The 19,744-nt window shown below is 41.1% G+C and overlaps 1 protein-coding gene across 1 annotated transcript in view; it reads right to left on the reverse strand.

The window, feature by feature from the left end:
* Positions 1 to 13,491: 13,491 nt before the first annotated feature.
* Positions 13,492 to 19,744, reverse strand: part of GUF1 (GUF1 homolog, GTPase) — a 127,481-nt gene continuing 121,228 nt past the window's right edge. The window contains exon 18 of the mRNA XM_030191345.1: positions 13,492 to 15,077. Coding sequence (XP_030047205.1) covers positions 14,940 to 15,077 — 138 coding nt within the window. The 3' untranslated portion in view covers positions 13,492 to 14,939. The remainder of the gene's footprint in view (positions 15,078 to 19,744) is intronic.

A 19,744-nucleotide genomic window follows, 5' to 3' on the forward strand; every position in this document is an offset into this window, starting at 1 on the left:
GTGCTTTGCAAGTGTGAGATGAGCATTGATGTTACTCTTGGATAGCAGCGGCTTCCACCTCACTACTTCCCATGAATTCCATTTTTGCCGAGTCTTTCTTATTGTGGAGTTGTGAACACTGATCTTAGCTAAATTAGAGAGGCCTGCAGTTCTTTGGGTTTTCTGGGAAGTTTGTCCCTGCAGCCTTGGAGTAATTTTTGCAGTCTATCAATGTTGCTGGGAGAGTCACCATTGTTCCAAGTCTTCTCCATTTGAAGATAATAGCTCTTCAGTAGAGTCCCAGAGCTTTACAAATGGCTTTGTAATGTTCTCCAGACTGTTTTCAACAACCTTTTTCTCATCTCTTAGAATTTCCTTTGATCATGGCATAGCATTCTTGTAGAAACGACATGGTGACTACTTCACTCTCATAGTAAGGTATAGATTCAACATGGCTAGCTGCAACCAAGCTTGTCTGCGTTCATTCAGCTGAATGTAGTTATCCAATTTAACATAGTTAATTGATTAGGAACAGGGGCAGTTACTTTTCACATTGGTGATGTGTGTTGCATAACAACTTTTAAATTATTAATTTATTTAAGGAACAATATTTATGTGCTTACTTGGGTTGCTTTTGTCTAATATTCCATTTTATTTAAACATAGAAACCATTCAATGTGACATTATATGCAATAATAAAGTAAATCAGAAGTAGACATTTTCACTTCACTATTTATTTTTATTTATTTTATTGCATTTGTATCCCACATTTTCCCACCTATTTGCAGGCTCAATGTGGCTTACATGATTATGTTAACATTGTCATATCAGGATATCAGATACACTATAGGAAACACACTTACCAAAGGTGGTTTAGAAAATGCGTACAACAATAAACCTTGCACAGTGGAGTGGGGCAGTTTATGCCCATTCTTCCTGGCAGAACAGCTTGAGCTCAATTCAAGTTGACTGGGAATCATCTATGGATTGCAAGTTCTGCTACAGATCCCTATTCGATTCATGTTTGGGCTTGAATACTGCCACTTGAGAATTCTGCTCCCTTGTTGCTTTTGCTTTGTGATTAGGATTATTGCTTTAGTGAAAGGTGATTTGTCTTTCATGTCCCAGGTCTACAGTAGACTGGGAAAGGTTTGCCTCCAGGATGTTTGTACTTTGCACCATGCATCTTTCCTATAAACTTCACAACCACAACAATATCACCTTTACTACCATGCTTCAGTGTAAGGATAGTGATAGCAGGAACAAATATTGATTAGCACTTAAAAGTTTCATGTTGGTCTCAAATCACAGAATCTTGTCCCACATGCATGCAATGTTCTCTGCATATTTCTTACCACATGCCTTTTCTTCTACAGTGGTTTATTTTTTTTCACCCTCCCATACAAGTCATTAGGGATTTCCACAAGCAAAAAAAAACCCAAAAAACTTTTGGTTTGTTTTTGAGAAATGTGGCTTTTTTGTTAATCATTTTAAGCCCATGTTAGACCTTCACTGTACAACAATAAATTCTATATGCATTAATTTTTACACTAATAGGAGCGGAGGAGTGGCCTAGTGGTTAGGGTGGTGGACTTTGGTCCTGGGGAACTGAGTTAGATTCCCAGCACAGGCAGCTCCTTGTGACTCTGGGCAAGTCACTTAATCCTCCATTGCCTGCCGCATTGAGCCTGCCATGAGTGGGAAAGCACGGGGTACAAATGTAACTATAATAATAATATGCATTATTTTTTTAAACTGTCTATAAAAAAATCAAATCTAAGAAAACATACATTTTTACAGGCCACTTTTGTGGAGTAATGAAATTTTTGAACAGTTAATATCCCCTCCCCACTCCTGTCTTAGCCAGAGACCTCAATAGTTCTTTTAAAATAATCTTAGACCCCATAATGACCTCTTCTCAGCCTTTCTGCAAGTTGTACCTTTGAATAACTTTATTATGTGAATTCTTTCAGAAGCTCCGTTCATTTAGATCTTTACTTTAAAATTCAATTCACATAAAACAGTTTGATTCTTCCTTCAAGACTATACCAACGACCTAAGCTAGTGTGACTGGACACAACTGAGCTTTATTTAACTTATTAATGGGGCTTAAAGCAATTGTTGGAAATAGAGCCAATTTGGGTTTGCTGTTGACTTTTCATAATTTTTTGGTTTCTTATTCTTTAATTATCCTTTCATATTGAAATTGTAGACAGTGTGATGTAGGTCAGCAAAATTCCTTTTTTAATGCATCTTGAATTGTATTTTTTATACGGCACAATGTGAAAAATGAAGAAGTGGCGAATACTTTTTCAAGGCTCTCTTTCATATTCTTGTTAGGCAGATCTAGTACTTGTTACCTTTGAAAAGCAGGAAAGCAGTGAGTGGGTTTTAATGCACTAAACAGCACATTGGCACACTAACTGGAAGCCCACGTGAGCTCTTACCATGGCTGTGGTAGTGTTCTTATGGTAATTTTTTTTTTAATGGCAACATTAACACATGAACACTCAAACCTAAGAAAGGCTGAAGACTCACACCAAACCAACCAATTATAAGTCTAAACTTGTTTCATTGTGAATATGGAGGAAAATATGCCCTCCGCACCCCCCCCCCCCCCTTCACTCTCACCTCAATCACTGGCTGACTACTTCCGCGACAAGGTGCAAAAGATCAACCTTGAGTTCACTACCAAGGCACCTCTTCCTCTTCACCCTTCAACCCTCTCCCTCAACCAACCAACCCAGGCCTCTTTCTCCTCCTTTCCTGATATCACCGAGGAGGAAACCGCCCGCCTTCTTTCCTCCTCGAAATGCACCACTTGTTCCTCTGATCCCATCCCCACCAACTTACTTAACACCATCTCTTACTGTCACCCCCACCATCTGTCATATCCTCAACCTCTCTCTCTCCACTGCAACTGTCCCTGACACCTTCAAGCACGCCGTAGTCACACCTCTCCTAAAAAAAACATCACTTGACCCTACCAGTCCCTCCAACTACCGCCCCATCTCCTTCCTACCCTTCCTCTCCAAAATACTTGAGTGTGCTGTTCACAGCCGCTGCCTTGATTTTCTCTCCTCTCATGCCATCCTCGATCCGCTTCAATCCGGTTTTCGCCCTCTACACTCGACAAACGGCACTCTCTAAAGTCTGTAATGACCTGTTCCTTGCCAGATCCAGAGGCCACTACTCCATCCTCATCCTCCTTGATCTATCCGCTGCTTTTGATACTGTCAATCATGATTTACTTCTTGCCACACTGTCCTCATTTGGGTTCCAGGGTTCTGTCCTCTCCTGGTTCTCCTCCTATCTCTCCCACCGCATCTTCAGAGTACACTCTCATGGGTCTTCCTCCACCCCCATCCCGCTCTCTGTTGGAGTTCCCCAGGGATCTGTTCTTGGACCCCTTCTTTTTATAATCTACACCTCTTCCCTGGGCTCACTGATCTCATCTCATGGTTTCCAGTATCATCTTTATGCTGATGACACCCAGCTATATCTCTCCACACCAGACATCACCGCGGAGACCCAGGCCAAGGTATCGGCCTGCTTATCTGACATTGCTGCATGGATGTCCAACCGCCACCTGAAACTGAACATGGCCAAGACCGAGCTTATCGTCTTTCCACCAAAACCCAGTTCTCCTCTTCCTCCACTCTCTATCTCAGTTGATGGCACCCTCATCCTTCCCGTTTCATCTGCCCGCAACCTCGGAGTCATCTTCGACTCCTCCCTCTCCTTCTCTGTGCATATCCAGCAGATAGTCAAGACCTGTCGCTTCTTTCTCTTTAACATCAGCAAAATTCGCCCTTTCCTCTCTGAGCACACCACCCGTACTCTCGTCCACGCTCTCATTACCTCTCGCCTTGACTACTGCAACCTACGCCTTACTGGCCTCCCACTTAGTCATCTATCTCCCCTTCAATCTGTTCAGAACTCTGCTGCACATCTTATATTCCGCCTGAACCGATATACTCATATCACCCCTCTTCTCAGGTCACTTCACTGGCTTCCAATCAGATACCGCATACAGTTCAAGCTTCTCCTTCTTACCTACAAATGCACTCAGTCTGCAGCCCCTCATTACCTCTCTACCCTCATTTCCCCTTACGTTCCCGCCCGTAACCTCCGCTCACAGGACAAATCCCTTCTCTCAGTACCCTTGTCCACCACCGCCAACTCCAGGCTCCGCTCATTCTGCCTCGCCTCACCCTATGCTTGGAATAAACTTCCTGAGCCCTTACGCCAAGCCCCCTCCCTACCCATCTTCAAATCCTTGCTCAAAGCCCACCTCTTCAATGTTGCTTTCGGCACCTAACCTTTATACCTTTCAGGAAATTTAGACTGCCCCTATTTGACTGACTGTACATTTGTCCTTTAGATTGTAAGCTCCTTTGAGCAGGGACTGTCCTTCTATGTTAAATTGTACAGCGCTGCGTAACCCTAGTAGCGCTTTAGAAATGTCAAGTAGTAGTAAAATACCAGTATTGCTTATGTCTAAAGAGATATTTTATTAGGCATATAGTTAATTACCATCAGTCAAAAACCTCCCACTTCCTCCTTTTATATATTCCTTCTTTTTTTTGTATTTTATATTTTGTGTTTCATAAATAAAGTTATTTGTACTCATTTAATTATATCTCCATAGATATTAGAAAGGGACGACTTAGTTTAGCTTAGCATTGACTGTGGCAGCTGCATTGGCAATGCTCTACAGTGGTACTCCCATTTCACTTCAGTGCTTCGTCAAGAGCCACCACATTGCTAAGTATCAATAAATCCCTATTGAATGAACAAAATTAAAATGAAACTTGCTTCAAAATAGCCTTAGGCAAAAAAATTGTACTTTGATATTGTACTCGACTGTGGAATGCCTTAGCCAAATTAGTTAAATCAACCCAGAACTATCTAAAGTTTAGAAAATTATTAAAGTCCATCCTATTCAAAAAGGTCTACTCTCAAGCTGCAACTTAATCTGATCAATTTCTTTGGTTTCAAAAAAATCCAGTGACACTTAAACCTATTTTCTTTACTATTCTGTTGTTTAATATAATGCCAATCTTTAATTTGCTGTTTGTACTGTTTAAATTTACTATTAGTACTGTAGTCCTGATATGCTTTTGTAAGCCACACTGAGCCTACAACCAGTGGGAAAATGTGGGATATAAATACTTTAAATAAATATTCATAAATCCAAGGAAACGTATGACCACATCAGGCTTACCTCAACACAATCAGTGTTCTTTTATTCCCTATAACGTTTTTCAAAATAGTGCCAGCTTTTAAATAAGACACCATTCTCTGATAGGTACTTCCAGTCAGGGTGAAGTGTATAATTTAAAATATATTAGCAGAATAGGACTTACTTTAATATCAAAATGTTCCAATTGAAATATTTGAACAGTATTTACAAAATACTTTAATGAATGTTTTAAAAGAAAGCTCTTCATTCAATGTTGGCATTAAAACCCATAGGTTGCAAACATTTTAATAGAAAGATCCACTTTTGTTCTTGCTATACAAATTTTCCACCATCCCCTCCTCTTTTCTTTTCCATAATATGGTCAATAACAAAACATCAATTCTCTCAAAAGAGGAAGAGAGAGATAAAATATATATATAACTTCACTCAACTCCTTCTATAAAATAAGTAGCAAGACTTATAAACCTCTTCGATACATTGGAGTACAAAAAAGGGGAAAAAATCTCAGAACCCCTCCTCCACTTTTTATTTATAGAAGAGCATATGTTAGGAATATTGGCATAAAAAAAAACTCTTGACAATTTAATTGTTAAAACTCCAAATAAATCACTTGTATTAGGATCCAGGAAAACTGATTTCATTGGAGTTTTAACAATTAAATTCTCAAGGGGTTTTTTATGTCACTGAAGTAAATGCACCAGAGAAATTCCTACCATATGCTCTTCTATAAATAAGAAGTGGAGGAAGGGTTCTGAGGCTTTTCCCCTATGAGGTTTTTGTACTCCAGTGTATCTAAGAGGTTTATAAGTCTTGCTAGTTCTTTTATTGAAAGAATTAATAACAAAACATCACAATTCTTCAAATGAGTAAGATACTGTAATGCAGTGTGTCACCAAAGGCGCTTCATGTCTAGCCTGTGTAATGCAGGACTTATGTCCTATCATCCTAGTTTTAAATGCCCATATTGTCTTCCCTATATATATTTTATTGCAAGGGCATAAAATTATGTAGTCAATAAACATACTATTGCAATTCATAAAATGTTTGAATCTGTACAGTTTATCAACTGGATTTAAAAATGTTGAACCTTCCTTGGTAATATTGCATTTAATGCAGTGGCCACATGCATTTATTTATTTATATTTGTTACATTTGTATCCCACATTTTCCCACCTATTTGCAGGCTCAATGTGGCTTACATCTTACCATAAGGCAATCGCCTAGACTGGTATGGAAACAAATACAATTTGATGTTAGGGTCGGCTAAAGTTAGTATATTCGGGTGCCTAGGGATCGAAAATAGGAAGTAATATATAGTGTCCAGTACAGTTTATGGTTTGCTGTGTTGCAGATTAGAGGCATCTAGGTTAGGTCGGTGGGGAATGCTTTTCTGAATAGGTAGGTCTTTAATGATCTCCTGAAGTTTAGATGGTCGTAGATTGAGTTCACAGTCTTTGGCAGTGTATTCCACAATTGTGTGCCTATGTAGGAGAAGTTGGATGTATAGGTTAATTTCTATCTGAGACCTTTGCAGCTTGGGTAGTGGAGATTTAGGTAGGTACGTGATGTTCTGTTTCTGGTTGGGAGGTCAAGCAAGTCGACCATATATCCTGAGACTTCACCATAATCTTGTGGACCAAGGTGCAGATTTTGAAGGTGATACGTTCCTTGTCTGGGAGCCAGTGCAGTTTTTCTCGAAGGGGTTTGGCACTTTCGAAACATGATTTACCGAATATCAACCTGGCTGCTGTGTTTTGGGCTGTCTGGAGTTTCTTTATGAGTTGTTCTTTACATCCCGCTTATATTCCATTGCAGTAATCTGCGTGGCTCATCACCATTGATTGTATCAGGTTGCGGAAAATTTCCCTCAGGAAGAAAGGTTTTATACGTTTAAGCTTCCACATTGAATGAAACATTTTCTTTATAGTGGAGTTTACTTGGCTCTCAAGTGTGAGATTGCGATCAATTGTAACGCCTATTATTTTGAGGCTGTCTGAGATAGGGAGGGTGTGATTTGGGGTGTTTAAGGTTGTGGGTTTATAATTATTATGTTGGGATGAGAGGATAAGGCAGTGTGTTTTTTCAGTATTTAATTTCAATTGGAATGAGTTTGCCCATGAGTCCATGATGTCCAAACCACACTTGATTTCATCGGTGATTTCTCTTAGATCATGTTTGAAAGGGATGTAAATTGTGATGTCATCTGCATATATGAACGGGTGAAGGTTTTGGTTGGATAGGGATTTGGCCAAGGGAATCATCATTATATTGAATAGTATTGGTGAGAGTGGAGATCCTTGAGGTACTCCACAGTCTGCTTTCCATGGTGGTGATATGTTTGTTTTTGATTTAACTTGGTATGTTCTGGTGCTTAGGAAACCCTTGTGTCAGGTTCTCAGGTTCAGAGCCCACGGGGCCGGGCTCTGGAGCAAATGTGAGCCCTTGGGCTGCTGACAAGGAGCGACAGCAGCAGGCAAAACCCACCAACCAATGCTGGGCAAGCACACCGGCACCGGCAGGGACTGCAGGCACTGCCCAGCGAGCCGGAACACACGGACTGGAATCCCCCGGACTGGAGGACACAGGACTGGAACACTGGACTGGAATCCCCCGGACTGGAGGACACAGGACTGGAACACACCGGACCGGAACACCCTGGACTAGAGCACCATGGACTGGAGCACACTGGACTGGTCCGTACAGCTTCACCTGCACTTAGCCACTGCCCCCCAAGGGTTGAGCCCCTGGGTTCGAGTGGCCGGCAGGACTTACTGGATACCACAGGACTCCTAAATCCTAAACTGACATAAGTGCTCCCAAGCCCTAACCAACAGAAGAACTCCAAACAGAAGCCAACAAAAGGGGAGCCACAGGGAAAGAGCAGAGATCCTAAACACATAAACTAGCACAGGTGTTCCTAAGCACCAAGCACAACAGCTCTACAACCCTAAACTAACTACAGTGCTCCTAAGCACCAAACTACCAGCAGAGCTCCTAGTACTAAAAGGGAAGACAGGGGAGCCAAAAGGAAAAAAAAAACAGGGAAGCTAAACACAGAAGACAGCAGTGCTTCCAAAGCACTAAACACAGAAGTGCTTCTAAAGCCCCAAACCCAGAAGTGCTTCTAAAGCACCAAACACAGAAGTGCTACTAAAGCACCAATCACAGAAGTGCTTCCAAAGCACCAAAAGGGAAAGCAGGGGAGCCACAAGGGAAAAGCAGGGAAGATAACACAGATCAAAAGTGCACACTGCACTACCACTAACCTGGACCTAAAGCAAACGACTAAGCAAACGTTGCAAAGGCTCTGAAGGGAGGAACACCACTTCCTTATCAAGGCCCTGCCTGATGATGTCACCACTATCAGACCCAGGCAGACAGCATACTGAAACAGAGCTAGAGCTAACTCAGGCTTAACCCCCACAGCTGCAGTATAGCACAGCAATTACAGCCACAGTGGAAGCAACCAGCACACAGAGGCAGCTAGCTTAGGTAACACACACAGTTGCAGTATAGTAAAGCAATTAGACTCATGCTGGGAGCAGCCAGCCCACAGACACAGAGCCAGCTCTAGCAACACAGAAAGAAGAAACAGAAGCCAGCACAGAAGCTGACCACCAGAATAAGGTAAGTCTGGGAGAGGTCACGGTCACAATCGTAACACCTTGATCCAATTAAGTGTGTTTCCTCCAATCCCGAAATGATCTAGAAGGCGTAGAAGTATGTTGTGGTTTACCATGTTGAATGCACTCAACATGTCGAATTGGAGGAGGAGTATGCTTTTACCTGTGGCAATTTCATGCTTGAATTTGGCCAGGAGAGTGACTAGTACAGTTTCTGTGCTATGGGAAGAGTAGAATCCTGATTGTGGTTCATGCAATAATGAGAATTTGTCCAGGTATTCCATAAGCTGTTTTGTCACCATACTCTCCATCAATTTGACTACTATTGGGATGGTTGTGACTGGGCGACAGTTGGTAAGGTCATTCATTTTTTTCTTTGTGTCTTTCGGTAGTGGGGTGAGTATTATGTCGCCATGTTTCTTGGGGGAAGAGACCTTGTTGGAGCATGCAGTTTAGATAAGGTCTTTAATGAAGCAATTGGGTGCTGATTTAAGTAATTGGGCAGATGTCCAGTTTACAATGAGTATTGGAGAATTTGTGAATCACTTGGGTAACCGATTCGGTGGATAGATGAGCAAATTTTGACTAGGTGCGGTCTGAGGGGTATTCTTCATAATTTGAGTTCAGTAGATTGAAGAATTGTTCGATATCGGTGTTCTGTTGAGGAAGCGTAGTGTGTAGTTTTATTATGTTTTCCTTGAAGTAGTTGGCAAGATCATCTGCAGATGGGATATCAATGTTGGTTGTAGTGATAGGAGTGGTATCTAGGAGCGTGTTTACAAATCGGTATAATTTCTTCAGGTCTTTGTAGTCTGGTTCTATTTTAGTTTTGTAGTAGGATCTTTTGGTTTGTCTTATTGCATATTTGTATGGCTCACAGAGGTAATTAGTGTCTTATTTAAGAACTCTCTTAAATTACATCCTCTTGAGTATGCCATTCGTAAACTTGAATCTGTAAACAATGGGTGTGATTATAATTTTTAAAAAATCACTGGCGTATTACATAAGTACATAAGTACATAAGTAGTGCCATACTGGGAAAGACCAAAGGTCCATCTAGCCCAGCATCCTGTCACCGACAGTGGCCAATCCAGGTCAAGGGCACCTGGCACGCTCCCCAAACGTAAAAACATTCCAGACAAGTTGTACCTAAAAATGAGGAATTTTTCCAGTCCATTTAATAGCGGTCTATGGACTTGTCCTTTAGGAATCTATCTAACCCCTTTTTAAACTCGGGCGGTTAGCTTGACGGAGTTTAAAAAGGGGTTAGATAGAACCCGTGGTGTACTTAGTAACAAAAGTCATAGGCATATCGTCTTCTATGTTGGTAATTCAGGACTACAGTAGTAATTCCCTGTGATTATATTTTGCTCTTTTATATGAGCACTTTAGAATATTTTTGGGATAGCCTCTTTATTTCAATTTAGTTTTTAACTTCTTCGTTTCTCTTGTGAAGTCATCCTTTCTGTATAAATCCTTCTAACTCACAAAAATTGCAAAAAAGGAAGTCTTCTTTTTAATGCTTTTGAATGACTGCTTGAAAATTGTAATAATGTGTTTCTAGCCGTTGGTTTAGAGAATACCATAGTTTTGAACAACCCATTATTGGTTTCTATCATTGTTATATCTAGGTAATTGATCTTAGTCTCTGACAATTGCATAGTGAACCTGATATATTCATCTGTAGTACTGACCCATTGATAAATATCCTGCAATTGTTGTGGATTGCCTTTCCAAAGGAAAAATATATCATCTATATATTGATACCAGTGGTGTATATACATGTTCCAATCATGGGACGATAGCTACAAGGTTTCAAAGGCTATCTCCTTTAAGCCTTCGGTGATTGGGGTGCTGGTCTGTGGGGGCCACTTGTCCCAGGGGTGCTGCAGCTGGGTCTCTCTTTCCTCAGTCTTTCCTGCAGGGAGGACCATTGTACCTTGGCTCTGGTGTGATTCACTGGAGCCTTGCATGGCTGGTTCATAGCCATCAGCAACAACCTCTAACAAAAAACTTGAGAGTTTCACAGCAGAGTTCTTTGAGCCCTCCCAAGACAGATTTTTTTGGCTGGCTGAGGTTTGCAGTCCTCTGTGGTCTTTTCCACTTGCTAGCAGGTGAGCTGTCTCTCTCTTCAGGGCTCCTTGTGGTAGAGGAACAGAGGAGCAGCATGAGTTCTGACCAGCTGCATCGGTGTTGTGCATGTGGCCACAAAGGGTTAGACTCTCCTGGGGCTCAGTGCAAATTGTTTGGGAAGCCCAAATTGGCAGTTCCTGTTGTGTTAGAGGGTGTGGGCAGAGAGCTTGAAACAGAGCCAGTTTTGTGGTGATCTCCGAGGAGGGAGCTTGTGTGGGGGTGGTTCTAAGTTTGGCATATCCATTTTATCCTGAATAAAGCTTCTGATGTGAACTTTTTTAGTCCATTTGATGTTTTTGTTCTGCATCATCCTTCGTGTCACCCCCGCTGTGTTTGTCTACTTCAGCTCCAGATTAGCCCCACAGATCATGGTAGAGAGATCTAATTCACCTGGTGGTGGGCAATCTACTGCAATTTTAGGAAATGAAGAACTGATTGGTGCAGGGCCCAGTCAGTATGCCAGATTAGTCTTTGTTCTTTCATACGACTTGGCTCTTCAGAGGTGCGGCTGTGGAAGAGAGGTTATTTATCGGCATTGATAAATACCATGTTGTGGTCATGGAAGGCATCCACATCTCTTGCCTATGTGTGAGTTTGGTGTATCTTTGAAGGCTCGGGTCAAGAAAGGGAACACAGCCCATTGCATGCGTCCCTCACTGAAATCTTAGCTTTTCTTCAAGACGGTTTGGATGAAAGTTTGGCTTTGGCCTCCTTGAGGATTCAGATGGTAGTGTTATTTGCCTCACATTTTGAGCCTCTGGCTGTTGAAGGATCTTACTTTGAAAGCAGTTTTCTTGGTTGCCATTGCCTTAGCTCGAAAGATTTCACAGTTACAGGCCTTGTCTTGCCGTGGGCCTTTCTTGCTATTTTCTAATGAAAAGGTAGTCTTATGGCTGGCACCTTCCTTTCACATGCAAGGCCAACACCACTTTTGCAAGAATCAGACTATTTCTTTACTTGTCTTAGGTGATTTTGAAGGATCAGGAACAGAGGCGATGGTCTCCTTTGGATGTCAAGAAAGGATTGTTGGCTTATTTGCAGAGAACGCATGAGTTTAGGCAATCATATCATCTATTTGTACTCCATGGTGGTCAGCACAAGGAAGTAGTGGCTTCTAAGGCAGCCATAGCTCGTTGGCTTAAAAAGGCTATCACGTCTAACTTAGATTGTGAGTCCTCCAGGGACAGTGGAATACCCAATGTACCTAAATGTAACTCACCTTGAGCTACTACAGAAAAGGTGTGAGCAAAATCCAAATAAATACATCCTCTCAATGGGTGACAGGTGCCGCCACTTCTTAAAGCACATTCCACAAGGAGAATGGCAGCCTCGAGTGGAGTGTAATCTAATTCTGTCGCAAGATATCTGTCTAGTAGTGTGGTCCTCTCTACACTTCTTCACAAAGCATTATCAGGTTGACATACAAAAAAAAGTGAAACAGGATGCGGCCTTTGGCACAGAATTATTGTCTTCTGGTGTCTGAGGGACCCACTCTTAGTTTTACTGCTTTGGTACTTCTCAAGCATCTGAACCAGTCTGGAGAGCTGAGAAGGATGGAGAAATTAGGTCTTACTTGCTAATTTTCTTTCCTTTAGGCCATCCATACCCTCCCTTCCCGATTGATATTCAGAAAATGCAGAAATGCATGAAGAAAGGTCATACAGGATTCTGTTGATTCAGCCAGATATTTGTATATACTTCATGTTGTTTATCCCTGTGGTTCTCAACGTACATGTAGTGTGTGATTTATATATATATTTTTAAAGCTCATGGAAAGGTAGGTCTTACCCTATAAGTCTGTATTGTGACTGTGTTGGGACCAGAGAACAGCCATTGGGGGTATTGTCCTTTTGCCCTGCTTTGTTAGTGAAATACTAGCTGGCTAGGAATTGCACAGGACTATTATACAGTTTCAAGCTTAGGTGTTCTCAGTCTCCATCTGCTGGTAAGTGTGCATAACCCAAGTATCTAGACCAGTCTGGAGGGCCTACAGGAAACAGAATTAGCAGGTAAGACCTAATTTCTCCTTAGCATGTGGAAACAACCCACGTAAAATCGCATGCTAAGGCAACTTTTTACCACAGCTTAGTAAAAGGACCCCAAAAATAGCATTTTTAATTAGAAAAATTAACAGTTCACAAAAGTTTTCTGAAAATTTGGTATTTATTAATTAGGCTTCAAAAGACCAAAAATATATGTACAGTCAAGTCACCTGTTACAAAAACAAATTAAGACAAACTTTTTGCTTGTGAAAGTTTGGTATGCTTAACACACAAAAACAGTTTTGCTAGATTGCGTGTGATCATTTATGTGTATGCATATAGTACATGTATGGTGTACACAAATCCAAGTAAGACCAGATTAAGTCTTAAAAAGCCATCAATAAAGCAGAACATGAGTCATTAACATTTTGGCCAAAAACAAATCCTGACAAGTTGAAAACCAAAAAATCCATATCCAAAATAAGAACTAGTTAGGCGTCAGTGCCTAGTGTCTCTTTTCAGACTGAACAGTGGTGATGTTGCTACTTTTTATGCAAATGTTTTTTGGTTTTTTTTTTGTTATTTTACCTTTTATCCAACAAATCGAGGCTGTATTCAAAAAATCATAATTTGACAGATCGGCAGAGTCTGAACTGGCAATCTGCTTTGCCTGCATATAAAATTAATTCCTTCCACATCTAGGTGTCCTTGAAAAGTAATGGAAAAGGCTAAAAAACAAATGGATTTTTTTTAAGCTTAGCAGTACCAGGGGCAGATTTGACTATTACATTATGCAATGATTTTTTAAGGGATTTAAATGATCTGGACAATGACTTTAGAAGAATAATAAATAGAAATTAAATGAAAAAAGAGGATTTTTTTTTTATTGGACTAAACATTTTTGACTAGCTTTCAAAGGCAACACTTTCTTCTTCAGATCAGATATGAGCAAAACTTGACAATAGCAGAATATATAACAAGTATAAAAGCATTCCAATGACAGTCTCATGGGGGAAACATTAGGGATGGAGGCGGGGTATGAGAAAATGGAGGGGTAGCTAGGTGGTTAGAGGATGACAAAGCAGTATAATTTTATGAGTTATTATAATGTGATAGGAAATCCAGACCTCTCTGGTGTCAAAACATATCATCTTAACTTCAAAGGTCTTATATTCTTGGATTAACATTTCCTCTTAGTATTTTGACCATAAAACCATTGGTGCAGTGCTCTGGTATTACAAAGTGCTCATCACAAATGTGTCACCCTGTTCATCTTTGTGGTATTTAATGTGGTGAATGTGTGACATACAATTCAGAGCTGGAAAAACTGAGAAAATCATAAAAGATCTGCAGCTACTACTCCAGGAGGAAGAATTACTGAAAAAGACTTCCAGCTCCACCAATGCTGGCCTTCCAACAACCACCTAATCTGAAGCAATAGAGAAACAGGACAGATGCTAAAGGCAAGAATCAACTCACAAAGACACCACATTAATCAATGACTTTACAGTCAAAATACTAAAAGGAAAATTTAAAACAATCTAGGAATGTAAGACCTTTGAAGTTTAAAATGAATGAAATATTTTGATAGCCACCCCTCAACAAAGATCTATTGCATTATAAGCCATAAGATTATATTGCTTTGCCACATTCTGATCACCCCTCCCCCTTCTCTGTTTCTCACTCCCCAACTTTCCCTGTAGGACTGTCATTAGAATGCTTTTCTGTTTTAATTATACTTTCTGATATTGTCATGTTTGGCTCATTTCCGCCTTGAAGAAGGCGTTGCCTGTGAAAGCTAGTCAAAAACTGTATTAGTTCAATAAAAAAGGTATCATCCTATCATTTTTTTTGTATTTATCATTAAAAGTGGACTAACACAGTAGCCACACTATTCAGATGCAAGAAGATGATTTTCTATACTGAGTACCTTATCAGAACATGATAATGAAAAACTATATCAACAGCTACCTTCCATTTGATTTGTGGACAGGTTATTGCATGATTTGCTCAGGTCTACTTGACTGGCTGTCTTTTTAACACATTAATAAATACATCCTTTGGCACCTCCACATTTCCTATTTTTCTCATCTTCTTTTTTCCTTCTTTTTGCTTCTTCAGAAGCTTCATTTTTCTTGTTATATCACCACCATACTGTAAAAGAGAGCACCAAAATGTTCAGAAACAAACAAAAAAAAAAAAAGCATGTTATCTATAATGCCTGTAAAACTTCCACAGCTGTTCAAGTGCATGTACAGAAAAAAATTTGATAATAGGCAAGATTAAGTCAACAATCCTGAAATTATCTATTAAGATTTATTTACCATCCTTTTGGGAAAAATCCACACAAAGCTGGGTACAGGCACTTTTCAATTTTAGAGGATGACAACAGCTAGCAAGATAGACATTTAGGCCTGTGCCTATAAATCTAGGGCCAATAGTAGGGACTAGAATGAAACAATCGTATATATATTGTCCCAAACATTAGTATTACAGCAGGAGAGTGAAAACTACAAAATCTAATCAATAGTAAATTATATTTTTATAAAAGTTTTTTTTATAAGGATCATCAGATCTTAATGCAGCTCACACCATAGGAACATATCGTTCTTTCTTCATATAGAGGAAAATGGATGCGGCGCAAATCGTCATTAGATCACCCTTGTTTTTTTTAAAGGATATATTTTATGCAGTGTATCATAATTATTCACAAAAAACGTGCAATGTAGCACAGCACTTATCTTTATAAGATGGCAACAGTGCTTAATAACAGGAGAACCTCCACCGATGTGGCCAGGTTTTGCAAAAACTTCCTCAGGGAAGAGGTTCTCTGGAAACAAATAAGAGCATCTCAAATATATTATAACAACCAGCATTGATCCCTCTTGTTATAAAGTTTATCTATCAAAACAATTTTCAATTTCACTCACCATAACATAAGTCTCATATACTCCTGCATAGATACAAAATGGCCGTGGCGTCTTAGCGCTTTCTCTAACTTTAAATAGGCTACAGCTGATCAAAAAAACTGAAAGTTGATAGGTTCTAAAGGCTGAATGGGACAACCAATCAGCTTAAAGTAAAGACCACCAATCAATCTCTGCATTTAATCCATTGGGATAAAGTGTATGGTGCTGGAAAATCCATCGTTGTTCTTCATAATTTAATAACTGATTAATGTTCCCTCCTTCCCACCCCAGTTGAATATGATCTATAATTCTCCACCTAATATCAGTGAGTGAATGTTGATAATCCTGCCAATGTTGAGCCAATGGGGCTGTAAAAAGCTGATTTTTTTATCCTAGATTTATGTTCCGTCAAACAACTATTGAGGGTCCTATGTGGCAATACTCAGCTGATACACGTCCGATTTATTCTAGATCTTTTACAAATTGCCTTTCTAGTAATGTGGTGTATGCCATAATTTGCCCCTGTCAGAAGATATATATAGGTAAATTGAGTCGCCCTGTGAAACAACGTTTGACTGAACATAAATGTAGGATAAAAAATTCTGGTTTTTACAGCCCCATTGGCTCAACATTGGCAGAATTATCAAAATTTACTCACTGATATTAGGTGGAGAATTATAGATCATATTCAACTGGGGTGGGAAGGAGGGAACATTAATCAGTTATTAAATTATAAAGAACAACGATGGATTTTCCAGCTCCATACGCTTTATCCCGATGGATTAAAAGCAGAGATTGATTGGTGGTCTTTACTTTAAGCTGACTGGTTGTCCCATTCAGACTTTAGAACCTATCAACTTTCTCAGCTGTAGCGCATTTAAAGTTAGAGATCGCGCTAAGATGCCACAGCCATTTTGTATCTATGCAGGAGTATATGAGACTTATGTTGCAGTCACAGAGACATGGCTCAATTGTAAACATACCAGGCTATAATCTTTTTAGGAAGGATAGAAAGGGACGTATAGGTGGAGGAGTAGCTCTGTATGTGAGAAATGATATCGCAGCGACTGAAATGACAGGGAACTGGGGAAAGGAAGAAGCGATATGGATCATCTTAAAAAGAGAGGATAGAACCTTGGTCCACGTGGGTGTTGTCTATAGACCCCCGACACAATTGGAAGAACTAGATAAAGATCTGATAATTGATATTCAAATGTTGGGGAAGAAAAGAGAGGTGCTGTTGTTGGGAGATTTTAATCTGCTGGATGTAGATTGGAAGGTTCCGTCTGCAAAATCGGAAAGAAGTAGAGAGATTGTGGATGCTTTCCAAAGTGCTCTGCTCAGACAAATGGTGAACGAACCCACGAGGGAGAGAGCCACGTTGGATCTGGTGCTCACAAATGGGGATAGTGTGTCAAATGTCCGAGTGGCTGCACACCTGGGAAACAGTGACCATCAAACGGTTTGTTTTGATGTAACGGCTCATGTGGATGGCGGCCACTCTAAACTCAAAGTCATGGATTTCAAGCGAGCTGACTTTAACAAAATGGGAGAATACCTGAGGAAGGAGCTGATGGGCTGGGAGGACATACGAGAAGTGGAAGGACAGTGGTCCAGGCTAAAAGAAGTAATAAACAGGGCCACAGACCTTTATGTAAGGAGAGTAAATAAAAGCAAGAGAAAAAGGAAACCGATATGGTTCTCAAAGCAAGTGGCTGAGAAAATAAAGATTAAAGAGTTAGCGTTCCAGAAATATAGAAAATCTCAAGAGGAGGAACACGGGGAGGAATACCGGATGAAACTGAAAGAAGCCAAGAGAGAGGTACGTCTGGCGAAGGCGCAAGCGGAAGAACAAATGGCTAGAAATGTAAGGAGGGGAGACAAAAACTTCTTCAGGTATATTAGTGACAGGAGAAAGACTATAAAGGGAATTGTGAGACTAAAAGATACAACAAAACGCTATGTAGAAAATGATGAAGAAAAAGCCAATTTGCTAAACAGATACTTTTGTTCTGTTTTCACTGAAGAAAACCCTGGGGAAGGACCGAGAGGGACTGGCAAAAGTACACCTGAGAATGAGGTGGATAGAGCGCCGTTCACAGAAGAGAATGTGTATCAACAACTTGGAAAGCTAAAGGTGGACAAAGCCATGGGGCCGGACGGGATCCACCCCAGAATACTGAGGGAGCTCAGAGAGGTTCTGGCGGGTCCTCTTAAAGACTTGTTTAATAAATCCTTGGAGACGGGAGAGGTTCCGAGGGATTGGAGAACGGCGGAGGTGGTCCCTCTTCACAAAAGTGGGGATAGGGAAGAAGCTGGAAACTACAGGCCGGTAAGCCTTACTTCGGTTATTGGAAAAGTAATGGAAGCCATGCTGAAGGAAAGGATAGTGAATTTCCTGGAAGCCAATAAGTTGCAAGATCCGAGACAACATGGTTTCACCAAAGGGAAATCGTGCCAAACGAATCTCATTGAATTCTTTGACTGGGTGACAGGAGAATTAAATCAAGGACGTGCTATGGACGTCATCTACTTAGATTTCAGCAAGGCTTTTGACACGGTTCCCCACAGGAGGCTCTTAAATAAACTAGACGGCCTGAAGATAGGACCCGAAGTGATGAACTGGATTAGGAACAGGTTGACGGACAGACGCCAGAGGGTGGTGGTGAATGGAGTTCGCTCGGAGGAGGGAAAGGTGAGTAGTGGAGTGCCTCAGGGATCGGTGCTGGGGCCGATTCTGTTCAATATATTTGTGAGTGACATTGCCGAAGGGTTACAAAGTAAAGTTTGCCTTTTTGCGGATGACACCAAGATTTCCAACAGAGTGAACACCCCGGAGGGAGTGGAAAACATGAAAAAAAGATCTGAAGAAGCTAGAAGAATGGTCTAACGTTTGGCAATTAAAATTCAATGCGAAGAAATGCAAAGTGATGCACTTAGGGAGTAGAAATCCAAGGGAGACGTATGTGTTAGGCGGGGAGAGTCTGATAGGCACGGACGGGGAGAGGGATCTTGGGGTGATAGTATCTGAGGACCTGAAGGCGACGAAACAGTGAGACAAGGCGGTGGCCGTAGCTAGAAGATTGCTAGGCTGTATAGAGAGAGGAGTGACCAGCAGAAGAAAGGAGGTTTTAATGCCCCTGTATAAGACGTTGGTGAGGCCCCAACTGGAGTATTGTGTTCAGTTTTGGAGGCCGTATCTTGCGAAGGATGTTAAAAAAATGGAAGCGGTGCAAAGAAAAGCTACGAGGATGGTATGGGATTTACGTTCCAAGACGTATGAAGAGAGGCTTGCTGACCTGAACATGTATACCCTGGAGGAAAGGAGGAACAGGGGTGATATGATACAGACGTTCAAATATTTGAAAGGTATTAATCCGCAAACAAATCTTTTCCGGAGATGGGAAGGCGGTAGAACGAGAGGACATGAAATGAGATTGAAGGGGGGCAGACTCAGGAAAGATGTCAGGAAGTATTTTTTCACGGAGAGGGTGGTAGACGCTTGGAATGCCCTCCCGCGGGAGGTGGTGGAGATGAAAACGGTAACGGAGTTCAAACATGCGTGGGATATGCATAGAGGAATCCTGTGCAGAAGGAATGGATCCTCAGAAGCTTAGCTGAAATTGGGTGGCGGAGCAGGTGGGGGGAAGAGGGGGTGGTGGTTGGGAGGCGAGGATAGAGGAGGGCAGACTTATACGGTCTGTACCAGAGCCGGTGATGGGAGGCGGGACTGGTGGTTGGGAGGCGGGAAATACTGCTGGGCAGACTTATATGGTATGTGCCCTGAAAAGGACAGGTACAAATTCAAGGTAAGGTATACACATATGAGTTTGTCTTGGGCATACTGGATGGACCATGCTGGTCTTTTTCTGCCGTCATCTACTATGTTACTATGAGTGAAATTGGAAATTG

The sequence above is a fragment of the Microcaecilia unicolor genome, chromosome 2 (genome assembly GCF_901765095.1).
Source record: "Microcaecilia unicolor chromosome 2, aMicUni1.1, whole genome shotgun sequence".
Taxonomy (NCBI): domain Eukaryota; kingdom Metazoa; phylum Chordata; class Amphibia; order Gymnophiona; family Siphonopidae; genus Microcaecilia; species Microcaecilia unicolor.